Consider the following 21,308-nt stretch of genomic DNA (forward strand, 5'->3'; position numbering starts at 1 on the left):
TGGATAAAAAAAAAACTTAACATTTTAAAAGTCCGTGAATTGTGATAACTGTCGAGTCTTTTCCGTCCTGAATAAGGCCAGATTTAGAAGGATAGAACTGATTCAAAACCCACAAAACCTTACACTGAATTATTCAGTGTTTTGAGATCTAACCCAGATAAGCGAGGTAGATCCGGTCACTCGCGAGCCTAGGTCTAAAGGAGAAATTCAGTTCGGTGATGTGACGTGAGGAGAGTTAGCAGACTCGGTCATTTCGCAGCTTTGCCTGCATGCGCGCTGAGAGAATTAAATAGTCGTCTAATGGGGAGAGGAGTTTTAACGCTTCTGTACATACGAATCTGTGTGATAGAGACAAATAGTACTATAACGTAGAAGCCGTTAAACATTACTAGTGGACAAAAAGAGAGGAATAAAAGGAGAGAAATAAAAAGAAAGGAATAAAAGGAAAGGAACGCATTCCTCCCCATCTATACTTACACTCATACTGTAAAAACTTACTCTCTAGATCTTCTCATAACATTAAATTAAAAACCAAAAGTTAAAAAGATGGGGATAATTGATTGAAATCGGAGTTTTGGTAGAGCACGCAAAGCAGTTGCGTGGTTTCGTTGTCTTTTTTTTTTTTAATGATTGTACAATGCCACCTAATAAATTAAAAAAATGAAGATTTATAATTTAGTTTCTAGGTATTATCATTATTAACAGGTCAGTCCCTGTATTTTTAGAAATATATTAAAACGTCATTATATTTTCTTACTGTCAATAAAATAGTCATTCTATCATTTTTTCCGTTAAAATTAGATAAAGGAGTTGAGAGAATTTTTAAAATCCAATTTTACCCTCAAATAAAACCCCTTATTTAATCATTGGATATTGCTATTATTAATAAGTCAGTCCCTACATTTTAAAAAATCTATTAAAATATTTTTATCTTTTTTCATATCTATTAAAATGTCCTTATCGTTTTTTCTGTCAATAAAATAGTTCATATTTTTTTTTCATATCTATTAAAATGTTCTTATCGTTTCTTTCCGTCAACGAAATAGTCATTTCTCATCGTTTCTTTTTGTCAACGAAATCGTACCTCTATATATTTTCAAAAATCTATTAAAACGTTCTTATCATTTCTTTTTGTCAACGAAATAGTTCCTATCTTTTCTCACATCTATTAAAACGTCCTTATCATTTCTTTCTGTCAACAAAATAGTCTCTACTCCTTCTCAAAAAAGAAGAAAAAAAAGAAGAAAAAAATGATGATGATGAAAGAAAAGAAGAAGAAGAAGCAGAAGCAGAAGAAGAAAAAGCAGAAGCAGAAGAAAAAGTAGAAGAAGGAGGAAGAATTGATGAACAAGAAAAAGGAGTCGAAGGAAAATAAGGGGGTAATTTGGTATTTTATTATATTTTTAATGGCAAAAATAGATGAAATGACTATTTTATTGACGGAGAGAAACGATAAAAATATTTTAATAAATTTTTAAAAATATAAGAACTGACTTATTAATAATAGTAATAGTTAATAATTAAATTGTAAATCGCATTGAAAAAATATTAGCCGCGTTTGACCTTCTCTTTGCATTTCCTCGGGCTCACTAGGTTGGATCAGATAGGATCCAATGAGTTCGGAGATATCAACAACCATAAAAAGCCCAGGCCTAGTCGAGTTCCAACGGAGTGGATCAATATCCCAGGCCCTGCATCCCTTGAAAACTAAACCCTAGAATCAATATCCACCGTCCGATCAAAACCCTCCTAATATATAACCTCATTTTTGGGTCGTCCAGACATCGAGCGACGATTTGCGGAGAGCTTGCCACTGTGCACTAACATCTTCGCCTCTGCAAGTAACCTTCTATTGCCATTGTCAGCCTTACAGAATGGCAACCCAAATAAGCAAGAAGCGAAAAGTCCTTCACCTTCTCCTCTTCACTTTTCTTTGTTTTATGCCTCGCGCTAACCGAGCAACTCTTTTTCCTCCCACTTAATTTGTATATCATTTTTGTCTTTGTTGTTATACAGTTCGTCGCTGACGGAGTTTTCTTCGCCGAGCTTAACGAGGTTTTGACCAGAGAGCTTGCCGAGGATGGATACTCTGGCGTTGAGGTTAGGGTCACCCCTATGCGTACTGAGATTATCATTAGAGCTACCCGAACTCAAAACGTTCTGGGTAATAAATGATTGTATTTCCCTCGATTCATTTTCGTTTTTGTGATTAGGATTTTGAGGATTTACTGATTGAATATGCTTATTATAGGTGAGAAGGGGAGGAGGATCAGGGAGCTGACCTCCGTGGTACAAAAGAGGTTTAAATTCCCAGAGAACAGCGTCGAACTCTATGCTGAGAAGGTTAACAACAGAGGGCTTTGCGCCATTGCTCAGGCCGAGTCTCTTCGCTACAAGCTCCTTGGTGGTCTTGCTGTTCGCAGGTATATATTAACATTTATTTCATTTCTCGATTTTTCTATTACCCTTTGTTCCATTTCCCTTGTTCGAACAATAAATTAGAGGAGAGAAAAGGGGAGAAAGTAATGGAAAAGGGAGAAATTTGATTTCTAACTTCCATTCATTAACCTGTTAACATCTAGCTTTGTTATATGTAACATACGAAAGTTCGGACCAAGGACTTTGTTAAAATTGTTACTATTTTGACAACAGTCAATGGTCTTGTCTGCGATAAAAGAGAAATCTCGTTATTTCTTAAAATACTATATATGGGTTTCTCACGTCATCTACAAAGCAGATTTGGTGTACACTATACCAAGTTTGTGTCGGAAGATGACAATATTTAAGAAACTACTCCATGCCATCATCCTCATGAAATACTCTATTTTCATGCAGTAACCTTAGGTAGGGTACATTTTTATAAATTCATCTACTTTATTCTTCTTGACCATCTACATAATCTTATTTTTCCCAAAATCATACAAATTTTTAGTTTCTAGTGGATTTCGTCCTTCCTTTGGTTGTTAATTCGATGTTATTATACTTTTAGATCCTGGGGGCATTTTTTTTTCTGGCCTCGGGGGACTTTTAAATGGTTCTCTTTGCTGGTGGTGATTAACTTGTACTGAATTCTTGGAACTAGAAATCCATCAACCTTGTGAATTCTGTTTTCCAACTAGTGAATACTTCATGAATTAGTGAGTTAGGTCAGTTGTAGTTTATGTTTTTGTAATTGTAGAAAGATTTCATGATTATATATTATGTGCTTAAGAATTCATGGTTGGTTTTTGTAGTGATTTATGCTATCTAAGTGCAACTATTTTCGCTACATTTCTGCTCTATCTCTCTTTCTTTTCAGTTTTTCTATTAGTTCTCCCCTCACTTCCCTGTAGTCTTGGCCCATTTTGATGTGTGCTTTATGTCATCTGCATCCTACAGAGCTGGAGGTTTTCTCTATCAACTCTTGTTTTCTTTTGCCACCATTTTAATGTGTTTGTTATGTCATCTTTATAGCAGATTGGTCTTTCCCTACCAACCTCTGTGTCGGATGATGACAAAATTAATTACGCCTCCATGCCATCATTCTCATGAAACTCTCTTGTTTTCTTGCAGTAACCTTAGTGAGGCTATATATCTATATATCTATATGTATTTTTTTTTTCTTTTGCCATCATTTGATGTGTATGTTATGTCATCCATAAAGCAGATTGGTCTTCCTTACCAACATTTGTGTCGGAGGATGACAAAATTAACCAAGCTCCTCCCTTCCATTATTCTCATGAAACTCTCATGTTTTCATGCATTAACCTTAGTGAGGGTACACAGTCTTTTCCTTGCCTATGTGACTTTGTATTGAATCTTGATCACATTCAGGCCATTCATTTCCTTCCTATTTGTGGCGAATATGCCATTAACATATCGGTTGGTCTTAGAGATACTAAAGTGTTTGTCCTCAATATGTATGCTATTGTTTTGATAGAAACATATAATTGTTTGATTTTGATCCCCAGAAGTGTTTTCGAATCTTCTAATTTGCCACAAGTTACTGTTCTCTATCGTTATATTTTCCTTTTTTTTTGGTTATGAATGTACAATTTGAAAACTTACTTGATTCTTTCTACATCTCCAAGGGCCTGTTATGGTGTGTTGAGATTTGTCATGGAAAGTGGTGCCAAGGGATGTGAGGTTGGTTCGTCTGTAACCAGTTCTAATTTTGATGACTTTGGGGGGTTGTATTGGTATCACCATTTTCAATTGTAGCTGCTTGTGATCAGGTGATTGTCAGCGGGAAGCTAAGGGCACAGCGTGCAAAATCTATGAAATTTAAGGATGGATATATGATTTCATCTGGTCAGCCAGTCAAAGATTATATTGACTCTGCTGTGAGACATGTACTTTTACGACAGGTTGGTTTGCAATTTGTTCAGTTTTTATTAAGCCTTGGATGTTGGAACCTCACTTGTGAAGTCTATAATTGGCACACAGGGTGTTCTTGGTATCAAGGTGAAGATTATGCTTGATTGGGATCCCAAGGGAAAGCAGGGCCCAACAACACCTCTACCAGATTTGGTCACAATCCATCCCCCCAAGGAGGAAGAGGAGTACGCACGTCCACCACCTGTATTGGCTACCGATATTGAGGTCCCAGTCCCAGCTCCAGTCTCGGTGGCTTAACGCCTTTTCTGTTAATGTTCTGTTTGTTATTGATGTGATGTTGTTATTATCATTATTATTATTATTTCCATCAGTGTTTCAATCTTCCTTTTTTTTTTAAGAATTGTTTGATACCATTCTATTGTGATATCAATTTTCTTTGGCTGGCCATTGTTTTAATTTAGTTAATGGTAAGAATAAAAAATCTCAAACAATTGAAAGATATTTTGAAAATCAAGTCAAATCTCTTTGAATTAATTTCAAAGACTTTCTTATACAAGGGGTATGTGCAACTGTGTGTGCAAGATTAACTTTTGTTAGATTAGATGCATTCTGTTATACAGCTTGCCCTTGGATGATTGGTGATAGACAGTGTAACAAGAAAGTGACAAGCTCAGGAATCTCAAAATGGCAATGTGATAGATGCAATCGAGAATTTGATTAGTGATTATAGGCATTTTCTTCAAGTTCAGATTCAAGACCATATCGGAGTGACTTGGGTAACAGCTTTTCAGGAGGAATTGCATGTTAAACTTTTATACAATAAATAAAATTGTCAATGTTAGTATCCAAATGGTTTTAAAATAGAAAAAAATGAAATAGAATATCAAATCCAGTTAAACTTTTCGGCGGCATGTACTTCTTGACTAATCACTGCTACATTAACTATCCATGTTAAACGGCTAAGTATTGCCAAACATGGCTGAAAACTTGCGACTTCCTGGAAATTTATGTTTCTTGTATTGGCGAAATTAGAAAATGAAAATGTCAGAATCCACAGGTTTCAGGTGAAATTACAGCTGAGGAAGGGACAGACAAAACAAACACAGAATTTAAGACAGATTAACACTAGAAACATCGTAGAGATACATAAACACAAAAGAGGAAAAAGAATTCCCAGAAACCTAAGAAATTTTTTTATTACACCCCTTAGCTCCGCTTGACAGGGTCGAAATTGGATACTCCAATTACAGCACCAACAATGGCAAAGAGCACAACCCCACCAGCCACAATGCTGAGCAAGAAGTTCTTGAGAGATGGAGAAACCCCAGACTCAGCAGCTTCAGCCACCTCTGGAATCACCATGGAAGCAGTGAGTGCAGCTGCTGTCAACCCAGTGACTGCCTTCTCCTTCAATGAAGCCTTCACTTGAAACCTCCCATTGGATTTTGATGCCACTGTAGCCTTAGATGGCCTCACATGCAATGGCTTGAAGAAGGCCTCTGACCCTGGAAGAACCCTCTTTTGGCTTGCAGAAGTTAATGGCATAGCCATTGAAACAGCTGAAGTTGAGGCCATTTCTTTCTCCGATCTTTGGTTCTACGAATTTACTGTCCTTATTTGGGAGATGGTATTCTTAAGGCTGTGTTTGAGAGTGGGGGAGAGGATGCAATGAGAGGTGGAAATTTTAGATATCAGGTGGCGTTGCCATCTTGATCGCTGTCCTACGTGGCAGCTTCTCCGTTAGGGATTGGTGGATAAGGTTATCTGATTGGGCCAATCACCATCAAGTTTGAAATATGGAAGAGAGTTCTCCATTTCTCTTGGGTGGCAACAGTAGTTCTATGTAGCCTAGGTATCAGTACTCTACTTTCCTTTCAGAGCTGCGTTTTGGGCTCCAGAATGGACTTTTGGAGGGCTTGCCACACAGCGAGATATCATGTTGGCCCATTCACATACCTTCCAAATTCAAAACTACCTCCAATTAGCCTTCAGAGAGAAATTATTTATGTTGACTTCTTTGCTTTGAAGGAATAAGACCAATTTCTTTATTCCCAGTGATAAAAAAGGACAACAACAAAGTTCAGAATCTTGTGGTTTTCCCAGCCAGATTATTCTGGGTGTTACATATCAGAAATTTAAAGCCCAGCTTGCAAGGATGATACATGTAATAATGATACAACTTCAAAGAATAAATGATTACACATGCAAACGAAACAAACAATTGCAAGAAAAGAAGAACTGTCATCGAGTGAGAGGTGGGACTGCCATGGCTGCTGAGCCAACGTAGCTAATATTAACTTCTTGAGGAAGAAGATGATATTTCATACCAAGCTCTTCAAAAATCTTCTTCATCTCTAATACTAGATCAGATCTTCTGTTGCCCTTTTCTCCAGAATTCTGGAAGTTTATAGTGTGAGTAACATAGAGAGCCATTTTCATCTTGTTCACATTTTCAATCTCTTTAACCTGTACACTGTGGCCAGGACGCCAGTGCTGAGGCTTACTCTCCAAGTACCTGAAACATGATGGAACCATCATTCATTATTCAACATTCGATTAATTTCTTAACCAATAAACAACAAGAAAAATATATACAAGATTTCACTTACGCTTTTATCTTAGATTTCAGAATTCCAATAGTCTCAATTGAAGTTGAAACATCAACAGCAAATTCTACAGCATCACCCATTTCAGGACTCCTGTAAAAGTTACTGATTGGTTTGGTAGCTAGAACTGAATTTGGGTAGAATATTTTCTCATTGTCATATCTCAAAAATACTGTTGTCAAAATATTCATCTCTTCAACAACCATCTGCAATATACCGGAATATCAATCAAGTTGATATGCACATACACCCTGGTACGTACAAAAATTTTCGTGGGATCAAGGCCTTACCTGTACCCCATCAATGACGCAGCGATCGCCAACATCAAATGGATGCATCACAAACACAAAAATAATGGCTTCAAATGCTGTCTTGGCTGTGTTACCAAACATGAATACCACAAGCAAAAGTTGAGATGAAATGAAGACAAGAACTTTGGTTGTTAAAAACCCCATCATAAGTAACCACACAATCAAGAACACAAGAAACACAATTCCTGAAAGAAGCTTGTTCAGTTCTTCGATTGCTGTTTTCGTGTCATTTAAGGAATGTGCCAGTGATTTTCGCTCGTTGTAAACATTCACCTGCAAAACTAGAACTCATAGACTGAGAGGCTAGAGGTTCAAAAAATTTTCTGACATCCTCTAAACTCTATAAAACTGAAACACCTTATGCAAAATGGCAATTAGAGATCTAACCAGCCAATTTTTCAGTGCTGATCTCTTAATCTTTCCAGTTTCTGCCGCTCCTTCAAACAGTAGAATCACATCGTCCACCTCCTCCTTTTTCATGAAACGCAAGAGGTCTTCTTCATCAATGTACCTAATCCATTAAACAGAGAGAAAAGTGAGATAATCCTGGAACAAACTAGCGGCAATAATTGCTGGAAATTTAATGAGGTAGTGTAGATATTCTCACTTGCTTCCAGGCTTTGCGACATTCCTGAAAATCTTATAAGCAGCAGCTTTTGCTTCCCACTCACTTGTAATCTCTTTGTCCTGCTCACCCTCCTCCTCATCACTCTGATCGAGTGTGTTTGATAGAGTAGACAACCCTGTACCTGTAATAACATTAACCAATCCTTTCATGGTCCAAGCAGAAACCTTCCCATTCTTCATCTTCTTAAGCTTATCAACATCAATCACCTCTTCTTTTTTCTCATCATTTTGCTTCTTCAAATTATTAAAACTCAACTGGCCTGGCATTGTATTGCTGCTTCCAACTTTTTCAGCTATCTCCATCACAGGAGGCCCCGAAAGAGTTCTAAGAACATACTGATGAAAGATTGATTCTTGAATTCTATCAAAGAATCTAGTGACATGAAAAGAAGATGCTAGTAATTTAACTAAGAAAGTTTTGAGCAACCATATAGCAGCCCCAATAAGACAAGAAGCAAGAGCTCTTGTAATGTAATTTAGAACCTTTTTAGCGTGCCTGGATCGCTTAACTCCACGATTAAACAGCAAGCCCCAAGCCAGAAGCACCAAGCTCAACCAAAGAACAGCCTTAACACTCTTCTTCAACCCATATACAAAATAAAGCACCTTTTTCTTTAGCAAGAAGTTTCTTTCAATCAAGAAAACCAAAATATTTATAGACCACTCAGTAACTAATCCACCACAGAAGATAACTAATATCAGAACACACCATTTCCATAACTCTACCCCCCAAATCGTAGAATTTTGCAGTCTATCAATGGTCAAACTCGCAATTAGCAAACTCAAAAAGCAAATAAATGCAGTAAGCTCAAATAAGATTAATATATTCCGTTTGTTACCCATTCTCTTGCTCACTTTAAGACTTGCTGTCTTATATACCTCCTCATCATCGTCATCCTCTGGTCCTGGGGTTCCAATTAATGGCGTTCTCGGGGTAATTGGAGCCGATTTCAAGTTATCTTTCTGCGTGGATATACTTATTCCGTTGCTTGGTGAAGTTGGACAAGGTGATTTACTACAAGGCGAGCTTGAATTCCCCAACCGCGCCTTTTCTTCTTTTAAGTTTGCATCATTTGGATACGATGGCTCCACCAATCTTGATTTCGGCTTCGAAAACTCAGAACGCGCAAACGATTTTCTCCGTGTAATGGAGTCGGTGGTTGGGATTTTTGGCGGCTTGGATATAGTTGGTGTGAGAACTGGACTTTGCCTTGCTATGTCTGAAGAAGAAGGAGAAGTTACAAACGTGGATGTCTTGATCCTCAACCTTGGATCCTCCATCAACTCAAGGTTTCCATGTTCTGGAGAAGAACCCAACTGGGAGTTTTCTGATACAGTGTAAGCTTTAGCATCTTTGTTTCCCTGAGAAGCAAAGTAAGCTTCCTGGTTCGTCGAAATCTGGAGTACGACATCGTTTTTTCCTGTATGCTCCACCACCACTCTGCCAGCTTCCATTATCGTGCTCTCTGCTCAAAACTCAGCATTCGACAAGCACTTATCCTAGAAAAAAGTCTGAGGAATCAAGTTTCTGGGGAAAATAAGAAAACTTTCAAGGAAATTTGACCACCGACAGTAATTGGAGAAAGAAATCGGAAGAATAGGTAATAAAGAGAATGGAGGAACCCTAGTTTTGTGCTTCAAAGAAATCCGGCAGCTAGAGAAACAGAGAAGAGAGCTAAAAGGAAAGCGTTGGCGTTGCAATTTTGACTAAGAAGGATCCATAGATACGCATATATAATTTGCCGGGAAGCTTTGTATTTAAATATATTATTACCCATCCCTCACAAATAATAAATTATTTTTCAATAATTTTTTTTTTACAGAAATATATAAATTTCTTAACGAATTTTAAAAATGTAGTTAGGTAAAATTAAACATTTACATTAATATTTGAATAAAATTAAAAATGTAAAGATTGATTTATTAATAATAATAATATTTAATAATTAAATAGTAAATCTTTTAATTTTTAAATACATAAAGTTGTTTAAGAATAAGTTTGATTTTATACGAAAATGGGTTATGTAAAATTAAACATTTACATTAATATTTAAATAAAATTAATTAAAATATATAAATTTAAACATAAATATTTAAGTTTATTTAATTATTAAAAAATTAATCTGATATCCACAAATTAAACAATGGAAAATGAAATGGCTGCGGAGAGCTATGTTAAGGAGATGGTGGAGAAGTGAGATGTGTGAGTCGGTAAGTGTTAATTAATTAATTATCTTTTTATATTATTATTATTATTTTAATTTATTAAAAGGAGCACTTATGCTCAGCTTAATATTATATTACAAAACGAATAAGATATATAACACGTGATGATTGTCGGTTAGTTCATATTCTAATTTATTAAACCTAAATTTATGGGAATGATCTGTTTAAAGTAATTTGATATTAAATATATTGATATAGAATAAACTAAGTAATAATGTCAGAAGCATCAACTTCTCAACATGAGAAAAGAGAGGAGAGAGAACTGAACTAATATTTGATTTAAATTAAAAAATTTTATCCAATTAAATTAATTTATAAATTTAATATAATTTTTTATTTATTTCGATTTGATTTTTAATTTTAAAAATTTTAATTATTTCAGTTTATTTAATTTTGATAAAAAATAAAAAAAATCGATAGTATTATATTATTTTTAATAATATAAATATATTAAATATAATTAAAATTAAAATATTTTAATTAAATTTTAAAATATTAAAAATAAAATATAAAGAATAAAAAAAATTATTAAAAATTTAAATTAATTAAATCAAATAAAATCGAATTTAATCAAATCGATTCAATTCGATTTCTAATCAAAATCAATTTAATTTTTATAAATATTAAATTTTTAATTTTAATTTATTCGATTTGATTTTAGATAACGCATTCTTAAATGATAAATTTTCGGTCTTCTCTCCATTTAACCTTTTTTTTTTTTAAGTTTTTAAGTGTGTTTAATTGTTGTTTGACTTTTATTTGATGATGCAGTTGCTTTTAAAAATCTCATTAATATTATGGTATATTTTTTAAAATTAAAAAATTAAATAATAAGAGGAGTAAATAATAAATTTTTAAACATATATAAGAAATATGTCAATAATAAAACCATTAATAAATTAAAAATTAATATTTTAAATTTTATAAAATTCATAATTTTAATAAATCACATAAAATAAATAATAAAATGTTTAAAGTTTAAAATTAATGAAATGATTAAGTAGTAAATTTTTTAAAATTTTTATTGATATTATGATATATTTTTGAAAATTAAGAAATTAAATAATAAGAGAATTAAATAATAATTTTTTTAAAATATATAATAAAAATGTCAATAACCAAACCATTAATAAATTAAAAATTAATATCTTAGATGACGTTATCAACAGCAATATACAACTTATATATTTAATTAACAAGTCAAATTGCTATTAAATTAATCAATTAAAGTTTCAAGTTTTAAAATACACCATAATTGAGATATTTCTCTTTTTTTTTTTGTTTTACTAATTTTTTAAAAATATTTCTATATATATAACCTAAATAATAATCCATTTTTCTTTTTTTTTTTTAATGATCTGGCAACATTCAATTGGTGAACATACATGAAAAAGATTTATCTCTACGACTGAAAATAAGTACCTAATACTTATTTTTATCACAACTTGCAGACATTGTTGGAACAACGATTTCAGACATGATTTATCGGTTGGTACATGAAAGTCTAAGCCTATCCATTGTCATGACAAGAATTGGGATGGGGTAAAAAGGTAGAGATGGGCTGCCATTTCAGGTTTTTGGACTGAGGTGATGCTGTGCATTATGGCATGGGCATGAAGGAGAGGCTGAGAGCACTGCTGTCGCCACCCTCCAAAGGCTGTTCGCGGTGTTTTTACCGTTTGTTTTAAAATAGATTTGGTGGTTGATAGTGAATCATTGATCTTGCTTTCTCTGGGAATTTCGGCGGTGATTTCGGCCTCCTTGCCCAGATTGCACAAGTCAAGCGGCGGAAGAAATTTCCCTTGCAATTTCCCTCACCTTGTTTCTGAGCTCTATGGTTATTATCAATTTATTGGGCCTCTGGGCTATTGTGTTAGAGCTACACTTGTGGGCCTTCAAGTGCCTTTTCTTTCTACGCCTCAAATCACTCATATATGTATTTTAATATTTTTATTTATTAAATATTATAATTATAATTATAATATAATAAAAAATTAAATTAAAAAATATGAATTTAAAAAGGAGAAAGCTCTGGGCAAGGGAATTTTAATTTTATTCATTTAATTAAAATTAATTGGAATTAATTCTTATATAAAATTTTAGCCTCCCCAGGAAACGTACGGAGCGTATTAGAATCCGGTAGGATTATTGCTTGACCTTTTTGGATGATGATTGAGAATCTTATCAACTATTTTAATTTATTATAATATTGTATTTTCCTAACCTAAGGATCGTTATCTAATAATTCAATCTCTATCAAAGCAGCCTCGTCCACCGTCTTCTGATTGCTCTGTCCTTTGTCTTCTTTCCAACCCCATAGATTACAATTTACAAGTTTTTTTTTTTTTCAATAAATTTCTTCGTCTTCCATAGCTACACAACAACAAGGCCTTTTATATTAACCAAATAACATTATTTTAAGCGAAATTACTCTTTTAATTTTTATATTATAAAAATTAAATAATAAATTTTTCGTTATGTTAATGCACAATTTTATTCTTTTATATTACTTCTCAATTCCACTCTTAATTTGCTTAATTACCCATTTCGCAATCCAGAAGAAACTTATCAACATGGGTGATGTTCCAAGTCCTTACATTGAGCCGCCACCTCCTGCTCAGAAATCCAACTTCCCAATGCTATATTATGGCCTTGTAATTATTGGGACAGCAGTCATCGTATTGTTCACTTACAACCTTATCATCATCAAGTGGTGCGCCAATCGTCGACGCCATGACCTGCAGTCTGGCCAGAGACCAACTCGGTTTACAGACTCGGCAGCAGCTGGACGGAGTTTCGACTTGTCGACTTTCAAATACAGGAAGGATGAGAATATGAGTACCCAAGGCCAAGGCAGTGACTCTGAATGTGCTGTTTGCTTATCAGTTTTTGAAGAGGGAGAAGAGATCAGGAAATTGCCAGGATGCAATCACTCGTTTCATGCTCCTTGTATAGATATGTGGCTGTATTCTCACTCTGATTGCCCACTTTGTCGTTCCCGAGTTGCTGCTTCTTATTCCTTCTGCCGTCGACATTCTGCAGCATCTACGCTAGAGAATTCTCAAGAAAATTTGCTGGGTGGAAACGTTCATTTCGTGCCTCTCGTCTAGACTCTTGGCTGTGTTGCCAAATCAGATTTAATTGCCTCTTTGCCGGGCATGGCGGTGCCGGACAATTCTTGGATTTTTTTTTTTTAATTTTCATTTTGTAATTTTGGGTTCTTGTGTCTTTTTTGTATTTGTTGATTGGGCAGCCATGATCACTAGGATTGTTTGGTTTGGTGAACCATCTTCCACTAAATGCGTTGTAAGCTGATCTTGTGTTTGTATCAAGAGTGGAGTCTTTGCTGACAGCTGAGACGGTAGGTAGGGACAGATATTAGTAGTCCGCTTTGTGCATAGATTTTCTTTCTTTTTTGGTGAAATGTTGTTAATTAGTTGGCAGTAGCTGAAATCATTAGCTGATTCTCTTCAAAGTACGTGGAATGTATTTAGGGAATATTATTATTTTGTTTTGTATTATAACAACATTAATGACTTGGTCTTTCTATTTTAGAAAATAGATTTTATTAATCTTTATGCATTCTAACTTGATTAGTCTATGTAAATGTTAATTCTATCGTTCAATTTTGCGCTCACTTTCTTCCCAGTGTTTTAAAGATTATAAATATTTTTATTCCTAAATATTTATTATTACTTATATTTCTCATTTATTATCTTTTAAACTATTTACCAATGGTTAAATTGGCATAAAATAGATAGAAAGCCCAAATAATTGACTTGACCAAACTTGCCAAATTGTTAATTTTGACATAATCAAGAGAACAAATGGTAGTGTACCCAACACATGATCCCTTTCTTTTGGACTTGTACAACTAGAGGCAGCAGGCATTTTTTGATCTGTGCCAGCAATATATTATCCTGGTTTCAGGGTTACTTTTTTAGCTGCTGTAACAAAAAGAACTCGATGTAATAAGCAGACGAGCAATCAACCATTCAACACAGGAAATACATACTGGCTACAAGTCAGAAAAAGGAAAAGGGAAAAATCAAAACCAATTTTCCTTATGCATTTCAGATTTTTGTGTGTAAATATATCCAAATAAATATTTTATACAACTTCCACATGTCCCCCAAACCAGGAGTTAAAATTCTGGAACTACTGTCACCAATGCTACACAGGCCAAACTAATGATCTTTTCAGTGTAGATGTAAACATTTTATAAGTGTAACAAGATAAAGATTACATCCTTCTTAAATTATCTAACCTCGCCTGTAATTCACTATCTATCCCACTGTCATCATTCCCAGTTGTTTCCACTTGTGCAACCTTGCCTTTTGCAGCTGGCGCAGCTACAGCAGATGATGGTGCATTCACAAGCTGCAGGTACAAGGAAAAAAAATCTGGTCATTATTGTTTGATGCATATTTTATGCCCAGTGCATGGAAAAGGAAAAGCCGACACCACAACAATACCTCTTGATTTATGTTGATTCCAATTTCATCAAGAACCTGGCTCACTAGTTCTTCTGTTTCCTCCTCTTCCTCGTCTCCTTCCAATGCATCATCAATGGCATCTCCCATGACCTCGGTCACCATTTCCATCCTCTCATTTTGCCTCTCAAACTCTTGCATAATTTTCTGTAGTGATGGCAAGTTCATTTGCCTGTTCATTTGGCCCATTGCCTTCGTCACACCTTTCATCGCCTCCCCCATTGCTTGTGTAGATTTCAATGTCTGCATAGTATTTCAAAAATTCAAATGCACTATGTCATTAAGACAGAGACAAAAGAATGCTTTGTTGTAGTTTTCCAAAAAGCAAAAGCTGATCAATTTGCAAATTTATAAACACTGCAAATCTCAAGACACACAGAAGAGGTGAAAAAAAAAAGGCTAAATAGAGTTCAATATTTTCACAGTTCTATCTATAGAATTTCAGGGTATGTTAGCCAATCAAATTTATACTCAAAAGATCTTCTGTATTCTCATTCAGAGACTACCAGAAAATTACATGTTTGACCATACTAGCTCTCATTATCAACTGAATAACTTCAAGAAACAGACACTTTTATGATCTGCCTTTGTTCTTATTTGAAATTTCATTGCACATTGCTATAAAATGATGGCTTTGCAAATAACATTACTCCTACAGAATTTTGCATGTTGTATGCAAGCTATTCAAACAAGAAAGCTGTGTGTATCATATAGTAGATATATACCATGAAAAAATCCAAAAACTTATCATTCTTCAAGTAAGGTTTTAGAAAAGGTGAGATATTAATTCCTATATAATCAGCTTGGCTGGTCTCATCACAAAGGTCATACTATAATGCTAATCTAAAAGCTTTCAAAATCATGAAGAGAAGGCATCGGGCATGAGCATGCACACACACACACATAAAAAAGAAGGGAAAAAGAGTAATATCAAGCAAGATATACCTGAATTCTAAGAGAGACACCCTGGAGTTGTGACTTCAGCTTATAGAACTTCTCAATCTGATGTCTTGTCCTAATAAGGTCCTTTGCCATTACTTTCACAGCTCCCTGCAAAAATATCATGGAAAATCAACTGTGAGTGAGGTGTTCAATTCCTTTTTCATTTAAATATTCAGATAACTAAAAACATATCAAGAAAAAAATGAGAGCAAGGGGAATGACGTCAGCATTGAATGAATACTCTCCAAATTAAAGCCTTTCAGACGAGAAAACTTTACGATTAATTCATTCATGCTCAACTTTTAGCATCACTTACCAGATAAACAATATGATTTTGCATTATAATGAAATTATAATCAGAACCTCCTTAATGATTCACTAAAACATCTAAACAACTGATTCAACCTCACAACCTGGGACATTATATCAACAAGCTTTTACATAAAAGATGAATTAGCTGGCATTCTTTTGTTAAGCTTTCAATCAATTAATATTAAACATCTACGAAAACTTTTATATAATCACTAACCAAAACAGAAAACAACATGAATAGCACTATATATATATACACACACACACAATTGCAAGAAAGCAATATTCTCCATCAGCTTAGACTCAGCAGATAGAAAATAGTTGACAAATACCTATAAAGTTATTTTTAAAATAAACCAGAAAGTTATAAGCAAAGAAAAAGTAGCACACCATCTGCCCTTGCTTAGCACTCTTCTTCATCTCGGCAATTAGTTTCTTTTCTTGAGCCTGCAGACCTTGCCTCTCCCTCTCTATCTCTCTAATAGATTTATCCAGCATCCTCTTATTTTCCCGCAGAAGTTCTGAAACCCAAAACGTACATCAGTTGCCATTCATACAAACAACAATTTGATTAAAAATTGCCAATTTGCCATTCATATCCAGCATACTCATTCACTTATGATGCACAACAAAATCAATGTGAAAAAAAAAATTGATCAATTAGACATGTCCTTGATCAATCTCGGGGTGAAAAATACTAAGTTTCAAACGAATTAAATCTCACATACAGAACTCGCCCATAAAACAGAATAATCACAGATTAAGCGTCGCAATCGTGTTTCAATTCTGATCATATAAAGTCATAATGATAATCAAAACCTGAAATTACCGGGTTCTAACTTAATCAGGGCGCAAAAGAACACAAAAGAACATTAACGGGAAAAATTAAAGACAGATCGATAACGTAGAATTGAAGAAAAAGTAAAAGAACCTGCAGGGGTTTTTCTCTTGCCGAAGAGGAAACTCATGTCTAGTCGGCGTGGATGAAGAATTCCGATTCTACGAGCAGTGGACGGGACGAAATTGATCGGATCTTATGGGTTCTCAGATATTGAGAGATCGCTTAAAGGTGGCGCTAATGCTTAATGCAGTACCAGTCTTCCCTTTTATTTTTTATTTTTACGCGCTAGTGGTTAAGGAAAGGAATAAGCCAGCAGGGAAGGGAAGTACCGTAGAGGTACGGTTTCGGTTCGGTTATCAGTGAATTAGTAAAATTGAAACAAGTTTAGTTTGATACGGTTTTTAATATTTTAGTACGGTGTTCAGTTTCGTTTATCCGATGGCATACGTGGCCCACTATAATTGTGGGGCCAATTTCTTTATATGGTTCTTTTTACGTCGACAGCGATAATGGGCTCACTAGATCCTTCGGGCTCCGGCCATTTACAGTTTCCCGTTGCGTATTATACTTTGGATGATGCCCAATATGCTATTGATGGGCTTTTCTTGAGTTTTTTTTAATGTAAAATCTCGATAAATTACACTTTTTAATTTAAATATTTTAAATATAATACCAAAATTGACTAAATATTCTCAAATTAATTTATTATTGATGTATTTTCAATACTTAGCCGCCAAGATTTTTTTTTATCATGCAAATTAAACTTATATTAAAAGACCCAAATCAGATTCAGATTATTAAAACTCAAAAAATTACAGATAGTCCAAAATCCATAGTTCATAAACGAAAAAAAGCTCATTAACCTAAGCTCATTACACGCACAGCACTGAACAAATGATTCGAAGAAGAAGGGATGCCACCACCTATCTCCGCCTTCGAAGCAACAACAATTACCGCTGTCATTATCGACTTGCGGAGGCAAAATGCGGTCAGCAAAATGCGATCAACCTAGAATTGGTAACATTGGCAACTCCACTTATGCTAGTCAGTCTTTGCACGCGAAAGGAGTAGCATTGTTTTTCGATCCATGCATACAACAAAAAATATTTATCAATTCACATGGGATTCGAAAATATTTTCGAATTATGTGTGTTCAGCGTGTTCGACAGTCATACTACCAAATACGCTTGTTCGACACCCTGAATATCGAACAAAAGGCCGTTCGATACCATGGGTGTCGAACTGCCACGCAGACCAGCTTGTTCGACACAAATAATGTCGAACAAGCTATTTCCTACCACGGGAGCAATTTAAAATTACTCCCGTGACTAATGTGGCGTGTTCGGCACCTTGGATGTCGAACACGCACAAATATCAAGGTTTCGTCAGGAATCCCCGACGAAGCCTTGACAAAATAAAAGTGTTCGGCACTCTAAGTGCCGAACACTTTTATTTTGCATACAGGTTCGTGTGGCTCTATATCATCATCAGCTATTTCTAAAACTTTTTTTTTTATTTAAAATATATATATATATATATATATATATATATATATATATATATATATATATATATATTTTTTACTTTATATATAAAAATGAAATAATAAATTAAAATATTAAATCTTAATTAAAAAAATATAAAGTATTTCATATTAAATGATATTATTAATGTAATTTTTTATGTAATTTTTATAAATTTAGAAATATTATTAAATGAAGTTTAAAATTTTTAAAAATTAAATAATTAGTATTTTAATTTAAGAGAATAAATAATAAAATTTTCAAAAAATGTTAACCGTGCATCAATGTTTTAATTAAAAAAATTTATTTAATTATATTTTTATGGTAATTTATCTGTAAAATATAATTAAAGATTGTAATAAAGTTAAATAAATATAATGTACATCTTTACATTTTTAAATATTTATAAAGTATCGTATCAAAGTGCCGAATATGTCCATGTGATATTTTATAGGGGTGTAAAGATTTTTGCAGCAGCATGTGACACTTGCATACATGTCTTCGAACATGCCACATCAGCCATGGGAGCAATTTGAAATTGCTCCCGTGATAAAAAAACAACTTATTCGATATTAATGGTGTCGAATAAGTTGGTCCGCATGACTGTTCGACACGTTCGATATCATGAATGTCGAACAAGCGTGTTCGACAGTCTGACACACAGAATTTAAAAATATTTTCGAATCTCACATGAATTGATAAATATTTTTTATTTTATACATGGATCGAAAAAATAATCAAATGGAGAGAAAACAAATCCAAAATCGTAAAGACATAAAATAAAAAACTGTTATCATTACTATGCATAAAGATTGACAACCTAGTCAAGGATCAATCACGCCGCTTGCTGAAAGCCAACAAAGCTTGCCACCGTTCACTGGACAGAGAGACTAGTCTATAACATTCTAAATTTTATCTAGTTATGAAACAATCTTATCAGAGTCATCTAAACTCCAGTATCGAAAAATCATCGGCTGCATTTTAAAACCACCGACAAACACTAGATTCATCAAACAATTCTCGCACAAAAAAATAAACATCTTGATACCAGTTCATTTGAAATAAAAATTAAGATAAAGCAAAATTTTCACTCGATCACAATTTTAATAATTTTTTAATATCATAAATTTAAATTCTTTCACGTATTATTTTAAATATAAAAAATAATTAAATTATTCCCTGTTGATGATCTGAGATCCAATAGAATAGGGTTTTACAAGAGTTTTTGTATTGAATCCTAAAACTCTTTCTTTCTGAGGATGGGACTCCCCTTTTATCCATTTCGTCTTGCTTGCTGGTGACGTGTAAAGGTCTCTCCAGGATTGGGTCACGCGTCTCTGCCATACAGATTCGGGCGTACGAGGGTATCAGGCGCCTGCCCCATGCGTAACGGCCTCTGATTCTCCCTGTGCGTACGTTCGGACGGATCTGCCAGGCTGTCTGGTGAGTATCATTCTGGATACTGGGTCGGGCCGAGAGATGGGCCAGAGAGGAAAGGGCCTGTTTTGCGCGGACTGAATCCATCTGGGTGAGGAGGCTTGGTCGAGTCCGGCCTTGGAAGTTAGATGAGCCGGACCTGCTTTGGGTGCCAAGTATGTGGACCTTTACTTTATGGGCCTTAGGTTGTGGTCGAGACCCTGGACCGGGATGAAGGAATCCAACGGTCATCAATTGCCCCTTCACCTTCTCAGTAGTTATTGCTCTGACTGCCGAGGGGGTGAATATCGAGAACCATTATGACCGCGTCTGTTCGCGTACAGATGCCTTCATAACTCCCTTTCATCTTTTTGTTATTCCTCATTTCTTGAATTCCATCTGCCTCTTTCCCTTTCTGGCCTTTCCTTACCTCTCAGATACTCTGCTCTTCTTTACTTTCTTGTCATTATTGCCTAGACGCGCTTCTTTTTCCTTTTCCATGAATATCTGTTAAAGATCCTGACATTGTGGTCTTAGAGTCTAGAGTTATTTTGCGCTAAGACTTCAGATTTCGAGTATATATCAGTGTGGACTCTTCTTCACTTCTAGGCCCTTTGTCGGAGAAAAGGAGTTTTTCCTTCCAGCGAGATTCTCCTGTTTTTTCCGCAAAGGATGTATTTGACGTTTTCTTCACACAGATTAAGGTGAGCCGGAGGCTTTATTGCTTTGCTGCCCCAGGGATTTGCTTGAACCTTGCTTTCTTTATTTTAACAAAAAATTATCCTGACTTCTCTGTTTGGAACTTTTTGCAGTACCTGAGATAAAGATGGATCAGTCCAAAACTCTTGAAAATCTGATATTACCTCGAGGGAGTCTGAATGTTGCTTCTGAGGTCCTTCTAGCAGGGCGGTTGGTGGGTGGAGTCATTCGGCGGGTCGTTGAAACTGTTTTACCCAGATCGTCTGGCTGGCCTCCCCCTTTGGTTGTTGTTCGGGCTCCAAAGAGGCTATGGGCTGCTGGGAGGTCTGTTTTGACTTTATCTTCCTTCAAGGAGGAAATTTCCCCGATGTCCATGTTGTCCGCTTTTGATATAAATGGAAGTGGCAAAAATGATCAATTTATTACCCCCTCTGGTGTGAAGTACCCGTATTATGAAAGGCTGAGATCTGCTGCACTCAGTCAAGCTTTTGGCGATGCCTTCGAATATATGCTCTGTGATCTTCTTGAGGCCGTAACTCAAAGACTTATGTTTTTCATGCGCGACATCCGGACAGCATATAATATCTGAGCTTGTTTGAATGTACGGCGCATCACATTTGGGCAACCGAATGTTTATCCATAGGGGAACAGTGAGAAATGCTTATGGGAATCAACTTGTTCAGTTCTCCTATAATAACGATGCAGGGTTCGGCCGACCTACTGAGCTCGTTTCCCGTATTCAAGAGTTCCTCTGTGTCGAAGACTAGGATAATGATAGGTGATAGTGATGTAAACGTAGACGATGTATCTGGTCATGTAAATCCTCTAAGGATAGCTTTTTGTTCTGTAATGTGGGTATTTGTAACGCGCTGTAATGAAACTTTCGTTTTTTCGTTCATATCCGAACTGTTCTTTATTATGCATGAGATGACTTTTTTCTCTGTGGTTTTCTCTGATCCGACCTGGAATCTATTTAGCCAGTTTGAGTTTTTAGT

General features: G+C 35.0%; 5 protein-coding genes across 5 annotated transcripts; 2 read left to right on the forward strand and 3 right to left on the reverse strand.

Moving 5' to 3' along the window:
• Positions 1-1,749: 1,749 nt before the first annotated feature.
• LOC110604037 (40S ribosomal protein S3-3) lies at positions 1,750-4,696 on the forward strand. Its single transcript, XM_021742075.2, has 6 exons — positions 1,750-1,904; positions 2,017-2,164; positions 2,252-2,423; positions 4,071-4,125; positions 4,215-4,346; positions 4,426-4,696. The coding sequence occupies exons 1-6, from the start codon at positions 1,875-1,877 to the stop codon at positions 4,612-4,614; spliced, it is 726 nt and encodes a 241-aa protein (XP_021597767.1). The 5' UTR covers positions 1,750-1,874; the 3' UTR covers positions 4,615-4,696.
• A 615-nt stretch (positions 4,697-5,311) lies between these two features.
• On the reverse strand, positions 5,312-6,097 carry LOC110602986. The gene has a single exon (XM_021740622.1). The coding sequence runs from the start codon at positions 5,890-5,892 to the stop codon at positions 5,524-5,526; it is 369 nt and encodes a 122-aa protein (XP_021596314.1). The 5' UTR covers positions 5,893-6,097; the 3' UTR covers positions 5,312-5,523.
• A 210-nt stretch (positions 6,098-6,307) lies between these two features.
• On the reverse strand, positions 6,308-9,575 carry LOC110602985 (mechanosensitive ion channel protein 10). The gene is made up of 5 exons (XM_021740621.2): positions 7,842-9,575; positions 7,622-7,745; positions 7,214-7,507; positions 6,927-7,129; positions 6,308-6,832 (listed from the first exon to the last, which is right to left on the reverse strand). The coding sequence occupies exons 1-5, from the start codon at positions 9,314-9,316 to the stop codon at positions 6,559-6,561; spliced, it is 2,370 nt and encodes a 789-aa protein (XP_021596313.1). The 5' UTR covers positions 9,317-9,575; the 3' UTR covers positions 6,308-6,558.
• A 2,872-nt stretch (positions 9,576-12,447) lies between these two features.
• LOC110603428 (RING-H2 finger protein ATL51) lies at positions 12,448-13,646 on the forward strand. Its single transcript, XM_021741159.2, has one exon. It carries the CDS (start codon positions 12,565-12,567, stop codon positions 13,195-13,197), a length of 633 nt encoding a protein of 210 aa, XP_021596851.1. The 5' UTR covers positions 12,448-12,564; the 3' UTR covers positions 13,198-13,646.
• A 483-nt stretch (positions 13,647-14,129) lies between these two features.
• On the reverse strand, positions 14,130-17,031 carry LOC110603123 (vacuolar protein sorting-associated protein 2 homolog 1). The gene is made up of 5 exons (XM_021740808.2): positions 16,766-17,031; positions 16,225-16,355; positions 15,526-15,630; positions 14,563-14,823; positions 14,130-14,467 (listed from the first exon to the last, which is right to left on the reverse strand). Exons 1-5 carry the CDS (start codon positions 16,800-16,802, stop codon positions 14,330-14,332), a joined length of 672 nt encoding a protein of 223 aa, XP_021596500.1. The 5' UTR covers positions 16,803-17,031; the 3' UTR covers positions 14,130-14,329.
• Positions 17,032-21,308: the final 4,277 nt, after the last annotated feature.

Source organism: Manihot esculenta, chromosome 16, assembly GCF_001659605.2.
Source record: "Manihot esculenta cultivar AM560-2 chromosome 16, M.esculenta_v8, whole genome shotgun sequence".
NCBI lineage: Eukaryota > Viridiplantae > Streptophyta > Magnoliopsida > Malpighiales > Euphorbiaceae > Manihot > Manihot esculenta.

Coding starts and splice junctions, on each gene's coding strand:
- LOC110602986 (XM_021740622.1), bottom strand. CDS start 5,892: ATGGCCTCAACTTCAGCTGTTTCAATGGCTATGCCATTAACTTCTGCA.
- LOC110604037 (XM_021742075.2), top strand. CDS start 1,875: ATGGCAACCCAAATAAGCAAGAAGCGAAAA. Junction 2,165..2,251: donor CCGAACTCAAAACGTTCTGG/GTAATAAATGAT, acceptor TGCTTATTATAG/GTGAGAAGGGGAGGAGGATC. Junction 4,126..4,214: donor GTGGTGCCAAGGGATGTGAG/GTTGGTTCGTCT, acceptor GCTTGTGATCAG/GTGATTGTCAGCGGGAAGCT.
- LOC110602985 (XM_021740621.2), bottom strand. CDS start 9,316: ATGGAAGCTGGCAGAGTGGTGGTGGAGCATACAGGAAAAAACGATGTC. Junction 7,746..7,841: donor GTCGCAAAGCCTGGAAGCAA/GTGAGAATATCT, acceptor TTAATGGATTAG/GTACATTGATGAAGAAGACC. Junction 7,508..7,621: donor CAGCACTGAAAAATTGGCTG/GTTAGATCTCTA, acceptor CTAGTTTTGCAG/GTGAATGTTTACAACGAGCG.
- LOC110603428 (XM_021741159.2), top strand. CDS start 12,565: ATGTTAATGCACAATTTTATTCTTTTATATTACTTCTCAATTCCACTC.
- LOC110603123 (XM_021740808.2), bottom strand. CDS start 16,802: ATGAGTTTCCTCTTCGGCAAGAGAAAAACCCCTGCAG. Junction 16,356..16,765: donor CAAGAGAAAAACCCCTGCAG/GTTCTTTTACTT, acceptor TTTGGGTTTCAG/AACTTCTGCGGGAAAATAAG. Junction 14,824..15,525: donor GTGTCTCTCTTAGAATTCAG/GTATATCTTGCT, acceptor AATACTATGCAG/ACATTGAAATCTACACAAGC.